The sequence below is a fragment of the Pyrgilauda ruficollis genome, unplaced genomic scaffold (genome assembly GCF_017590135.1).
Source record: "Pyrgilauda ruficollis isolate IOZ18807 unplaced genomic scaffold, ASM1759013v1 scaffold27, whole genome shotgun sequence".
In the NCBI taxonomy this organism is placed as follows: Eukaryota; Metazoa; Chordata; class Aves; order Passeriformes; family Passeridae; genus Pyrgilauda; species Pyrgilauda ruficollis.
Genome location: NW_024524044.1, coordinates 3,230,387 through 3,244,618, shown reverse-complemented (window position 1 = coordinate 3,244,618; position 14,232 = coordinate 3,230,387). Strand labels below are relative to the sequence as shown.

Here is a 14,232-nt window from a genome sequence, read left to right as displayed (position 1 = left end):
GAATGCAGCTTTTGGGAAGGATAAAAATGAAAAATATTTTCTCTTTCCTATAGTTTAAACTCAGCTTGACAGACAGAATTTTTGCTTCTCTTCCTTCTGAGGACATAATCTATTCCTTTTCTCTGGCCACTTTCCTTCAATTAATTCCATTAGTCTCCTGGCTGACAACAGATCAAAACACTCAAGGAGGAAGACGAGGCAGATGAAGTAAAAATACAGGGTGTGTATTTTCAGGTTTAAAAAACCAAACAAGGCTAGCAATTAAGACTATAAAATCCAAGGTACTACATAAGGAATAGCAAAATTAAAGTGAATTGATATATCTGAAAGTGTACAAGTTTACTTTACTTCTTTCTACTAGAACTTTCTGGATGCTATAGTAAACTAAGCAGGTGAGTTAATCCAGGTGATTTCTTACTCGCAGTAAAAAGTAAATATAGTTTGTCTCTTTCTCCGTAGGACCATTTAACAAACAGCCTAGAAGTTCTATTATTATGCTATACATATATGTGCCTGAACACAAATATACACCTTCAAGTAAATTCAAACCCAGCAACTCTTCAGCAGTAACCAGTGGCTTGTGAGGTTAACATGGTACAAGTTAAAGCAAGGCCAAGTAGTTCAACAATGCCACAAATAATTTTCAATAGCTTTGTATCTTTTCCATCTTCCTCGAAGCTCTGTCAATAGCCTCTACAGAAATTCATCGAATCAGAAGAGGCAACTACTCAGAAAAAATGCCTTTTTGCCCAAAAATTATACAAAGAAGCTGCAGAAGTTAGGTTCAAATTAAATTGTCTACACCATTTTGAAAGAATGTCTATGCAATCCTCAGTCACTGAACTTGATAATATACTCTTTTGGCTTAGTATAATTAAATTTATTTATCAAGCATATCTATATCTACATCTATATATGCACATATATATGCATATATTCCTGATTTAAATGCAATTACAGTCCTTTAAACAAGAAACTGGGCTAATTATATCCGGTTTTTGTAATGCAGTTTTCCAGAAGTAGTCATAAGGGCTTAACATGACTTGTATTAATAATACAATTATTTTTAAGCTATCAAGAAATAATTTTTCCTCTAAATAGTGTTAATTTAATGTTAATTTAGATATTTCAATTGACTGTTGTCAGACATTCTGATTGTACATCTTCTAAAAAACTGGGATGATAGAATAAATGAAGTATATATTGATACTTCCTGAGAGGCAACAGCTTGATAAGAACACTACTTATAGTTTATAGTTCTGTCATGTAGCCCCATAGGGTACCTTACTGAGAAGCTGAAGAAGCTGTCAGAAAGCTTGTACATGTGTGCATGCAGATGTGTTTACACAAATATAAAACATGCCTGTCAGAGAACTGTAAAGTAAAATAAATTTCAAAACCAGAAAATCACTCTTAAAAACAAATATTCCCTTATGGGCGTATTCCAATACACCAGACATACTTTAATCATTGCATGATAAAACCTGTGCTTTGCTCAGACTGAGTAACAGAAAAGTTAGAGCTGCAGACATTTGCAGAATGGGACAAGCTACTCAGAGCATATATCCAAGTTCTTACATTCAAAAGGAGAACATTAAAATGCCAGATGTACAGTGTTGTCTTTATTTAACCTCAGCTTTTGGGTGACTTGTGAAATTGCCTGTGAAAATAAGGACTATCCTGTATCTCTGTGCTTTGAAAGAATGCAAGTTATACATTGTGACACCACAATTTAATTATCTATATTCTAATCAGATATGCCTTTAAGGATAACGAAATTTCTACTGCATATAAAAATAAATATTGTATGATGGCAGTTTCAGGCAACTAACACAATTGTGTTGGATATTAAAATTAGACATTAGAATTTAAAGCTAAATCTGAAGATATTAATAATTTTCTCCTCAATCACTCAGTAATTTGACATAATTATATTCAGTTATTAAACGGAAAAAAACCCCAATAACTGTTTTTATTACGGGATAATTTTAGAAGAAAAAAGGAAACATTTGCCATAATTAATTGTACAGGGGAATGAACAGGACAGGCACTGCCTCTGAAAAAACAGTTTGGTTTTCTTATTTCGGAGATTGAATTTTTTACAATTCAGAGGCCTGCACTTTGTTTCAGTCACATGAACAGATCTAGGATTCTTAAGATACAGTCTTTTCAAAGTGCACTAACAATAACCATATAAAGATATTTCACGTAACATAAAAGGGAACACAGGAAGTATGAAGTTGTGGTTTTGGAAAGAAATGTTGGAGGACTAAAAGTGCAACAGAAAAGTAACAGTAGGTTCTTGAAGATAAACAAGAAAATAAACAATAGCTAGGGGGACCAGCCCATGGAAGGGTCTGACTGAAGCAGTTGTTCATATTACTACACTGATCCACTAAGTCTGACTAAAGTAGTTGAAGCCAAAAGGAGTCACTCCACTGATATCAGCTGCCTTTATTCAGGCTGCTACATGCAATCCTTCTGATTCTTCATCCTCTCATCTAGGCTGAGAATCCTCCCCATTTCACTGAACACTACCATCTCCCCATCTCCCATTTCTCTATGAATCTGTGTCTGTCCCCTCCCTCTAGAGGTGTTTTTTTTTTGACCAGTGACATCTATGCCTGCCTCAAACCAATACAATTTCTAGCGTCTCTACACTCTTGTTAAGGGCAGTAGCAAAATCCATTGAGTATAGGAATGCTAATGGGAAGGCAGCGGATTGAGAAGCTCAGGAACTCTAGAACCATAAGTGTATATGCAAGCAGTGAGAGCACAGAGACACACCTAAAACAAAAGAGAAATTATTTACTTTTGCTTATTTAAGCTATGCAGGAGTATGAAGCTTTTTCGTGCACACTATCTACATCCCAAACATAACATAAGGCACAGTGAAGCACAGGTCACTGTTTTATTATCTAGTGTTTAGACCTCACAGCTAGTCAGGATATCAGCTAACAGAACATTTCACAAGCAAAGTCTACCCACACAGAGCCTGCCATTACTGGATTTAAATATTTACTATGCTTCGAACTAGTAGTACTTTAATGGGTTTTTTTCTGGTGTATGTGTGACAATGTTGACAGGAGTTTCTATCAGTTCAGGATAGTAAGTACAGAGACTAAGACATTATCAGATCATGTTGACCAAACGTTTGAAAGCAAGAACTCTCCCAAACCTTTCCTTTTCTTCAAATACTTAATATTTTCCTTTGGGAAAGAAGCATGTCTTTTATCTTAATAAGTTCTGTTTGCTTCTGCAGCATGAGTCACACTCTTCAATTATTTTCAGTTGATTGTATAATTTTTACTGAGGTTTGGTTGGTCTTTATTCAAGTTTGGTTTTTTTAGTAAGAATATCAGCTTACCTTCTGGTGAAGTACCTGGCTTTTGAGAAAACACAGAGCTTATTTTACTCTTCTTGCTGCTGTTGCTGTTGACAGACAAGGTGGACTGAATTTTTCTGTGCATTTTTTCTGAAACAGGAGACGAAAGCTTTCTGTTGTCTGCAGGCATATGCTTGACCCCATTGTGAATTCCACTTCCATTACTCAGGCCCACATGGCCATTTTGGATTTTGCCACTTTCTTCCTCACTCCTTTCCAGTGCTGAAGCATTTGGCTGAGGCAAACGTTGAGGTTGTGCTTAAAGTACAAGAAAGAAAGGGTTAATTGAAATTGTGAATTGATAACTGAACACTTTAGGCTAGACTGGGAACGCAACTTTCCTTCTCTTATTGATCTAAAGACAGACTGACAAGTTAACATTCCCACATCAAGACAATAAAGCAAAAAATATCTCTAGATTAAAAATAATTATTAGCTATTCAAAAAGTACGTCACGTCTGCTGAAACCTAGATTGTCCATTTGACAATGCAAGGAAAGGCTTGCAAAGGTCTATGAACTACACAGAGAGAATAATGCCAACAATTTGAAGAAAGGGAAAAAGTCAAGATTGGGAAGGAATGTAGCAAAACTGAGATAAACCTGTATTGATGTAATCAAATTAATAATGTGTGAAATACACCCAAATGTGAGAAAAAGTGTAGGAATAAACATACAGACCACAGTAATGGGCTAAGATGCAGGCTGGCCAACTTGCTAGCCTTCAGAAAATAACTTGAGTGACGTGGTAGGGGTCCCCTGACACTCAGCCACCCAGTATATTATAGAAGAATAGCAATATCAAGGTAAATAGCAAGATTGAGCTTAAATTCATAGAGCTTGTGGATTTCTGAGAAGTACAAAACCAATCAAGATCCAGTTCTGCGAAGAGGTAACCAGAAGGAACATGCATTCAAGCACCACAGAGCTGTGGCAAGCCAGAGTCCCCCCCGCTTCTGTGCTTTTCAATTCAGAATCACAATTTTAGATATGGCTGTAATGGGCCAGTTAGGGATTTAATGAAAATATTAAAATGGTCAAAGGAATAAAAAGAAAAACCCTGTCAAGGCAAGAATCTGCAGTGACCTGGTTAAGTCTCCAAGAGTACATGCTATAAGCTCATCCTAATGAGTAAGTATGAAACTTGGACATTTTGTGTTGAGCTATCATAAAGGAGAATATTTGTAATAACATGGAAAAGGATTTCCTATGTATTCTTTAATCTGTAACTAAAGACAATATGCATAACTTTTTTATGTAATGCTTTGTAATAAAAAAAAAAGTGGTTTCAATGTAACAAATTCTTATTTAGAAAAAAAATTCAGATTTCATGGGGGAAAACTAATTAAACTGTAAACACAGTAACACAACAAGATTTCACAATCGAAAAGCATCAGCCTGATAATCTCTCCTAATCAAAACACCACTGCATCATGCTTGGAAATAAAGTTTCAAGACAGTCCAATCTTCACCTATTTAAAAATGTTATGTTAAAGAAGACGTCCAGATTCTGTTAGATACCCAATGGACGAGGAATTAGTGCCAGAAGTAAGGAAAAACAATGCTGCGGTTCATTCTCTTTTCAGATGATTCATATCCATTTTCTGATGATTTCACAGTATCAAGGTAAAAATACATAGAGATAATTACAGGTAGCTTGTTCTAAAAGAAACTACTCCACTGATCACTTCAGGTACAAGTTAACAAATTTTCCAACAAACGCTACTGGGACAAACAGATCAACATGGTCTCTAAAAAGGACTCAGTTCTACATTTGCATACAAACCCCCAATGCTTTCCTTTTATCCAGAACACTAACACCATTTTCCAGATTAAACTTCACACAAATATTAAACTTTATGTTCTTATGTCACGCTCACAGGTGACAAAGGATTATTTTTCATAATAGTTTAAATATGAACTGCTTCATGCCTTTCTTGCCACTTGATATTTTAGTCACTGCCACTAACGTTTTCAGAAGATAGCCTTGACTGCCCACATTTATCTAGGTCAGAGTAACCCTGCTTGAACCTACTTGACCAAAGTGATTATTTTCTGTCGCAGGAAAGAAAAAGAGGGCTGGGGCAAACATTCATGTTTTAGACTCCCCGAAGACAATACAGGGAATACAAAGATCAAAGATCATTCCCTTCCATTACTGGCAGTAACTGCTCAGAAACCTCCAAGCCAACAAAACAGAAGCACATTATCTGAGACCTGAAGAAGTAACTGTTACCCAAAGGTTTTTTCATTGACAACTCTGAAACTGCTTCTCCTTCAATTTTACATCAGTGTTTGTAAAATCTATGAACAGAAGCATAAGCAAGGCACTTTCTTCACTTTGGAATTCAATTTGTGCTTGTCTAACTAAACTGTGAGGAGAACTTGCTAACACTTTATATGAGGTTCAGAGTTATTCACCCATGCAGTACAGAATCTGGAAAATATCAAAGCTAAAACTTAAGGCATCACTACATATTTGGTCAACATTTCCAAACTCTCATAAAGGTCCCAAACCAAATTTTTAGGGAATTTTCCCCTATTTGAATAAATATTATTAAAAGTATACTACCAGGAACCCTTTGTGTAGATTCTCTTTCCATGTATGTGCAAAATAGTCAAAAATATTTGCCAATATCAGAAATGAAAATTTACTCTCTAAAATTCAGTGTTTATGTCTACAGAACCCCATAGTTTTATCTTCATTATCCCCCTTAAATGCAAATTTTGTAATTAAGGAACAGTGTTTTTCACGTTTCATGTAATGTTTCCTCACCCTTCATTGCCTATGATTCCCTGCTGTGAAGTAGTGCAGTTGTACCAATGAACTAGAATTGCTGGGGAGCAGTTAACCTTCCTCAATAAACAAAAGCAATAGACTTTTCTAAAAATTCTCTGTGTCTGAATGTCAGTTTATAAAACTGACATCTATGACCTTTTTCTAAGCCAGTTAAATTGGTGGTGGCAGCTTACAAATTGTTTGTATATTTTTGGGGCTTTGCTACAATACAGTAACTTGACAAAATATCCAAAATTCATTCTTTAAAATCAGGTGTGTTTCTGTCAATCTGTGAATAAATGGAAAGTCTTGGAAACTGAACAGTTATAGTTTTTTTGCTTTTATTATTATTTTTAATGGTTTAGGGACTTTTCTATGGTGGTTTTTTTTTTTTTTTTAATTTTAATTTTTTATTAAGTAATCCTGTTCCCAAAGTACTCTTACTTGTGTCTTTTAGCATTAACATACAACTTTTTAGCTGACTGGCTTTACAGTATTCACATGTGATATGCAGGTCAAATCAAAATGGAATAAAACCCCAAATGGATTAGTTATCTCAATTTAAATTTATTTTAACTTTATTGATAATTTTGCACTAGGGAGACTTGAATCTTATGGTTAAAACACACTTGAAACCAATTAGGAACCATATGACCGCATTCTAGCAAAAAGAACAAAAGCAATTGACAGTTCCGAGATTAAACCACAACCACTTAGTTTAGAGCAGAAATATTTTTACCTTATTTTTTAAAGGTTGTGTATATCTTAAAAAAAAAAAAAAGAAAAAAAAAAAGGTGTAATATGGAGAACGACACAATGCTTCTTAAAACACAGTGATACCCAGGGACTCTCACTCTCTCTTTAATGATCCACTGCTCTCATTCAGCTGTCTTTCTTTTTTCAAATCTTTACATATGTGACAGCTCTCAAAAGTAGACCATAGACCATCTGGCATTTTCCGAGGTGTAACTTGTGCAAATTCAGCTCTACTGGGAACACAATGCTATCTTCTGCCTGCGTTATAAAAGATACAATAGAATGTAGAACTTATGAGTTGTTTTGAATTATTCATTTTTTGCCTGTATATTCAAGAAATTTTACAAACTCTGCATTTTGTACTACATAATCACATGCGTTAAAGGTACAAAGAAACTTTTTGACACCTCTTTTCTACAGAAAGATGGCATTTTGTTTGATATGTGAACATTCAGCGCCTGTTATATCATTCTAAACAGGCCGTGTGCTGCTACAAAAGATCCCATTTTACACTCTATGTATGAGCGAAAATGTTATTCTTGATATTCACTAACTAATGCAATACACATCAAAATTTCAAATGTGTGTTGGATGAACATTCAGCATCATCAAATCAGGATGGTACTGGTCACTTACTGTATGTTAAAGATTTAAGAAAAAAATCATTCCTCAGACAACACAGAAAAATTGTCATTTCAAACATCTACAATGAGTAGTTTCAAAATGTCCTAAGAAATACCATGCTTTTCAGGTTAATATGTTTTTAATCTTTAGCAAAACCAGTAGATTTAAGTCAATATTTTATACAGTGCTAACACTAGTGGATTTTCAATAAGAATGATAAATATTAGATTAATGATTCAATAGACTGAATCTTTTTTGATAGAAAACTAGCAGATAATATAGGTAGTAATAACTGCACATGAATCTGCTGCCTTGGAAAAGCAATAAAAAGGCAATATATTGCTATAGCATATAATCTATTAGCGTCCTTGTCATCAGTTTTCTTGCAAAGTGGGCCTTAACACAGTAACTTCTGCTGTTATTTAACTGACTTTGCACAATAATTTAATTGTGAGGTTACTATCTGGTGAATTCAAGTAGTAAACATTTGTTATGGTTTTTGATGGTTTTGAAGTAACTATGCACATTCTCCTTCAGACTGTAAAACCCTCAGCACATTTTAAAGGAATATGCACATAGATATGCACCCTGACTGCACACTGATTTGCACCTTGCAAAGTCCCAGCTGTTTTTAAAAGAAAAATTCTGATGCATGCATTTAACAGGAAAATGTATGTCAACAGAGGGAAACTTTCAACCAAAAGAAGACAGTCTAAGCTATCATTAGGGATTTTATACAAAACACAAAAACAAACACACTGAATGCAGACTCCTCTGAGTCAAAGTGAATCAAAACAAAACATCAGGCGGGAGAAAAGAATTCAGACAGTTAATTAGTAGCTTAATCACATCAAAACCAATTCCAAGGCAGCTGATACCGACACCCATGGAGTTTGCTAGTCTGGCCAAGGAAAGTGATGGAAAAAAAACTTTCCAGTTTACAGCCTGAGTTATCTGACTACACACCCAGAGAGGGAAGAACAATTTTCTTCTTTATGTATGGCCCAATAGTTTATGATAACAAGTCAGGCCACAGTAACAGTATTTTTGCAGGTGGATGTGGGAAGAATAAAATGCACAACTCCTGGTTGTAAAAACTGTAATGGTGTTTTCAAATATTGAGAAAATATTGTTTCATTTGACAGTATTCTTAACACTTCTCTCTTCCCAAAACAGTTGCAACTCCAATAAGAAGATGAACTTTTTTGGAAATACCGAGGTCCTGATCAGTTCCACTAACACTGGAAGTCAAGATTTACACATTAATTTGAGCTGGAAGAAGCGTTTGTCTCGGTGGACACTGCTTCTACTCCCCCTGCATGAATCACATGGAACAGACCATATGTAAGGCAGGTAAGAATCAGGCCTCTGGTTTTTATCAGTGCTTCTTCGTAACACTGATTTAAGCTTAAGGGGGAAAATAAAGCAGATGACTGTCAAGAGTTGCACAGTTAAACCAGGGGTTGCCTGAATTCTATTCAGAATAAAATTAAGGTGATTCTAAATTACTTCTGGAGAAAACATAAATTCTTTAGATATAAAAGGCAACATTTCCCACTGACAAAAGGAAAAAATCTTAACTTTTCAAAAATATTACATATTGTATGTTATTGGCTCAATTAGCATAAAATTTTACTGAAAGTGGGAGAACTCAAGTATCTCAATCCTTCTCCATCCCCAGTTTCTAACTAAATCCTGACTAGTCTCTAATATGATCTTCAAACTACATCAATAGTTTTCTCTGTCTAGCTATCCAGAATATTAACATTCAGATTACAAGACGTACCTCTGAGTCAACCTGTGAAGTGGCTTTTGTCAGCAATTATTTTTGAATATTTTCTGGGACATAAATAGCATATACTGCAGCTACCATATCACAGAAGGCATACATTAACTAAATAACAAGGTACCATCAAGGCACCATCTATCTTTTAAAATCATTTTTTTACACTGAATTTTTTATACCATGCTGACTTTACAAGGAAAACAAAGTATCAACTAACAGCATCAACCACCTTTTTAGAATTCCTTCTTGTAAGACGTGAGGACATCTTCAAAATGAATACAATATAATATTATGAAACAGGATGTCCTTTGTAATGAAAATACTGTAGTAAAATTGCTGGTACGAGTTTTACAGGACCCACACTGAGAACACTTTGTTAGAATACATCTGAGAGCACATCCAGGGAACACCTGGTATAACAGAAACAAGGCTGGCAGGGGACAAAGGGAAAAGACATTTTATCCTGTCAGCTTTCACTTGGTGAAGGGTGGACAAGAATGGCAAACGCATGCATGTGTGTCTATGGGTTGAGAGGCAACACAAGTGCACAAGGCAGTGCCCACAGAACTCTTATTTCTGTGCAAAGACACCTGCAGTGCCTTCCTTTGGAATCACTGCAGGACTTTACACACTGTTTGAAGGGTTGCACGAATTGTACAAAGATGTCTTTGACATACCCAGAGAGATGCAGTTACCACAGGGAAGCATGAAAAGGGCTCGTAGCCAGGGTTTACAAAGTTGATAAGCATTCCAGCTGACAATATGGGGTGACTTCCTCTATTTACAAATCCTACCTCCTTCCTGATGTGATTTTGCAAAATGAACAAATGCCCATTGATTTTCTTTAATGACTGCAACAGCAAATTTTAAATCTTTGCTAAAGGAGTAAATCCCCTAACATTTTTAGTTACCTATCTTGTAACAATTATCTCAGAATCAAAATACCCTTTGGCTTCTAATTACTATTAGATTGTCAGTAAATTATTCTTCTTTATCAAACACACATCTTGGTGTCATTAGCAATGTTTTTTCTGAGACTGCAAATATTGTCACCTATGATAAACTTTTCAGATGATCTGGGAGTTTTTGGTAGATCAAAAATGTAATTAGAAATAAAGAGAATTCACATAATGTACTGATTGTTAAACTACACCTACATAAAGTTGAATATAGTTCTTACTGTAGCATAGTTTGTCACTTCTTGAAAACAAACAACAGGAACTCACCACAAAATACAAGCCAAACACAAACTAGGGCATTATAGGCAACAGACACCCATACACCTGGGGAATAAATCCCTACATAATGTTGCATTCAAAAGTGGGAAATTTTACCTCAAACTTTCTACTTGCAACATTTCTGTAACCATTTTTCTTCTCAAGCATTCTTCTAGGACAGGAAAAGAAATGTACCATATTTGCTCTTATGTTTTCATAGCATTACAACTATGTACTACAGTGGTAACAGATGTGGAATGGCAGATTTACTCCTGGTCAGCATTCCAACACTCTTAGGGCATATTTATGGAGTTTAACAGATTCATTAGTTACTACTGGACATAGTTTGTTGTTTCGTTGTTAGCTATTGCAGCTAGTTTGTGGGTTGGATTTTGGTTTTTTTTAATTTAAGTTTTTTTCTTATTTAAGGTGAGATGTTTAGTTATTTTGTCCTGTGTTTTCTACAGAGGTAATTTATTAAGAGGCATCTTCATCTACTTGGGGGCTTTTTTGTTTGATTGGTTGTTGTTACATCTTCATTTATAAAGCACAGTAGCTTGTAAAACATTGGATCTCAGAAGTGAATAATCAGTGCATTAAGAATCAGAAAATTGGCTTTTTGCTAATTCTTAAAGTAATAATATAGATCTATTTCTTTAACACAAATAATCAGCAATTTCCTAAATGTGAAGACAGGCTCTGAAATGATAAAGGGCACTAGGAGTGCAATACAATCCATCTTACTGAGGAACAGAATGCTTTGCTTCTGGAGCTCCAATTTTAAAAGAAAGTTTATCAACCACTAAAGGTAATCCAAGCTGTTGGCATGACATTATAGCAGTTATGCTATTTGTATCTGCTACAACATACAGTAATACCACTGCATAAAGACACACTGGAATTTGACACATTAAGTCTCAAATATTTCAAATAGTTTTGATGCCCCCTCACCATTGTGTTACTTGCTCCCAAATAAAGTAAAAAACATCAAAGAGAAGCTACAAACAACAGGATATCACTTGCTGGGTTTTGCCTCATAAGCGGCACAGCAGGATGCACCAGACAGGAGAGATAACCTCAATGTCATTAACAGCCGCAACCTGAGCAAGTGCACAAACAGGTCCTCTTGCCTCCAGCACCTCCTGCTCCCTTTCTCAAAACCCCTGCAACCACTGACAAACTAGACTGTTTCACCACAGGAAAAAATGCAGGATGGTGAGGCAACAGCTTCTCAGCCAAGCCCATCCAGCATTCACCTCTGAGTGAGAAGATATTCTGAGGTCAGGTTTATTTTCCACTGACCATATATACCAAGTGTCTACATGTCAAGATTACAGCGGTCAGCTAAACTCAAACAAAAAAAAAAATAAATGTATATAAACTGGCTGTACTTGATTTAAAAAAAAAAAACTCGAAAGGAAATGCTTGGAATGAGCAATTCCCTTAATGTTCAGTGCTCCCCTGATTTCTAGTCCTCAACTCATGTAAGTGACAGAATTTCAGATGATTCTAGAAAGTATTCAATCTCAAGTGTGATTACCTGCTCCCAGTGCACTATCTTTTGTAATCTCTATAATTTTAATACCCAATGTTACAATTAACAAAGCTAATTGCAGAAATCAAAAATAGGAATGAAAACATAGTAACAGCAATAGAGAGGATTATATAAGTAATGGCAGGAAAACACAGAACATCAGTACAAATATAGTAACATATAAATTGATAAGTGAGTTTTTGATTCCATTGCTGCACTTTTTTTCTCTCTGCTATTCTTTCTTGCAACTTACAGCTGATGCTAAGTTTGGCATTGGCTGATACAAAGTACCAGAAAACCAAAGAGAGAAAGAAAAAAAGCACAACTGCAAGAAAAATGTAACAGGGGAAGCAAATGGACAGTAACTCCAAATAACAGGCCAAAACTTGGGATTTTACATTATTAAAACAATAGTAGGGCAAAAACATCAAAAGCAAAAACAGCCGATAGGAACCATCCAGAAGAAGAGAACACTGGAAGGGAAGGAGACAAAGAGAAATAATACATAGTGAGCTGAACGACTTCACTTCTGTAAGGGCAGAAAAGTGTATGGAAGAAGAAACAAAAAAATTTCACAAGTAAAATCCCAGCAAATCTGAAGCATTTGCTACAGATTTTACAAGTAAGAAAATAATTAAATTATAACTCATTAGTTGATAAGCAGTGAAATATAACAAGGATAAACACTTCATACTTATACAGTGATCAGGTGCTGAAGCAATAGCTCCCCTTCTGCTCGAGGTCAGAGAGGATCCTGGAGCCCAGGCCAAAAATCAGCCACACTCAGCACAATGGAAAATGGAAATTCTGTGTCAGAAAGCAGGGTGAGGACTTGAGGTCCACAACAATAACTCTTCCTAACCCATCTTTTCAGAACTGCAGACTTCATAGTTAACAGAGTGATTGCCAGTAGGAGAAAAAAGATGTGGAAAAATGGTTGAGAGAGCAGCAAATATCCATCTGTTTCCTGATCCTGAAAAAGCGAAGTGTGAGGAGAAGAGAAGCAGCATCTATCTGCACAGACAACACACTGAGAAGATTTAGTCTCATTTATGGATGTTCTTCAGCTGCAAGAATTCCCTTATGGCAAGGAGAGTCCAGCAGATGGATCCAGGATACCCCTCATCAATCCACCCGGTTTCTAAGTCCATGGGCTGGATGAGTGGGGCTTCCCCAGCCCAAAGCACTCAAGGGACTCCAGGTCACCAAAGGATTTTGAACACACACAAAATCCAGGCAGAGCTCCTGTCACCAATGCTGCCTCATGGGCTGCTGAATGCCACTAATGCACCAGATTGGCATCAGGATGACCCAGAAATGAGAGCTCTTTTCCCACCTTTGAACTCACTCTTTGGTGTATCTTGAAATGATAAGGCACCATCTAACCCAAAATATTTTTTGTGCAAGCTGTACATGTAAGATTCTTGAGAATATACTTTGAAAAGTGCTCTTTTTAGAGTCCTTGAAAAACCTACATTCTCTTTTTTTTTCCCTAGATTCAAATCCACAAGTAACAATGGACTAAAAGGCTGAATCTCTGTATCAGAGCTCACTGTCTTTTCTCTTCCCCACCCCACCCCACCCCACCGGCAGTTTAACTTTGACTCAAAAATGGTTCTTTCATATGCTAAGGGAAAAGGCAACAGAATCTTTCTGAACATAAACCTTTTTCAACTGAGAGATTTGTGTGTTAAATTCAAAACTGAATGCACTCAACATGCAATCATTGTCACCAATATTAAGGAAAAAAGGCAAAAATTTTTTACTTAACTTCTTATTTATCACGTTCCACCAAAATGATCTAGCAAGACCTCTTTCTGACTTGGCTGGAAAAACCCCCACATCCTGGCCAAGTTTTTATAATGACCTCAATTACATGAATTCAATATAGTAATAAAAAGAAAAGCTAAATGAGCTTTTGCCAGTTGCTCACAGGTCCATCCCTTAGAGCAGAGCAAAAGTCAGACTGTTGGCCGTGCCTGCTGAAGACCAAACTTCCTGTAAAAATGATGCACTTGGTTTCCTGAAAGGAAGCAAAGCATAAGCTGCTCAAACAATACATAAGAAAGCTCTGATATCTGAGCCACACAGTTACAAATCTGTCCTGTTAGAAAAATACAGTGTCACATCAGGGACCAACAGCAACAACCACA

At 36.0% G+C, this 14,232-nt stretch overlaps 1 protein-coding gene across 1 annotated transcript in view; it reads right to left on the bottom strand.

Annotated features, from left to right (window-relative positions):
- Positions 1-14,232, bottom strand: part of MDFIC (MyoD family inhibitor domain containing) — a 50,450-nt gene that overhangs the window by 12,645 nt on the left and 23,573 nt on the right. Inside the window, exon 4 of the mRNA XM_041471597.1 lies at positions 3,368-3,643. Within this exon, the coding sequence (XP_041327531.1) occupies positions 3,368-3,643 (276 nt within the window). The remainder of the gene's footprint in view (positions 1-3,367; positions 3,644-14,232) is intronic.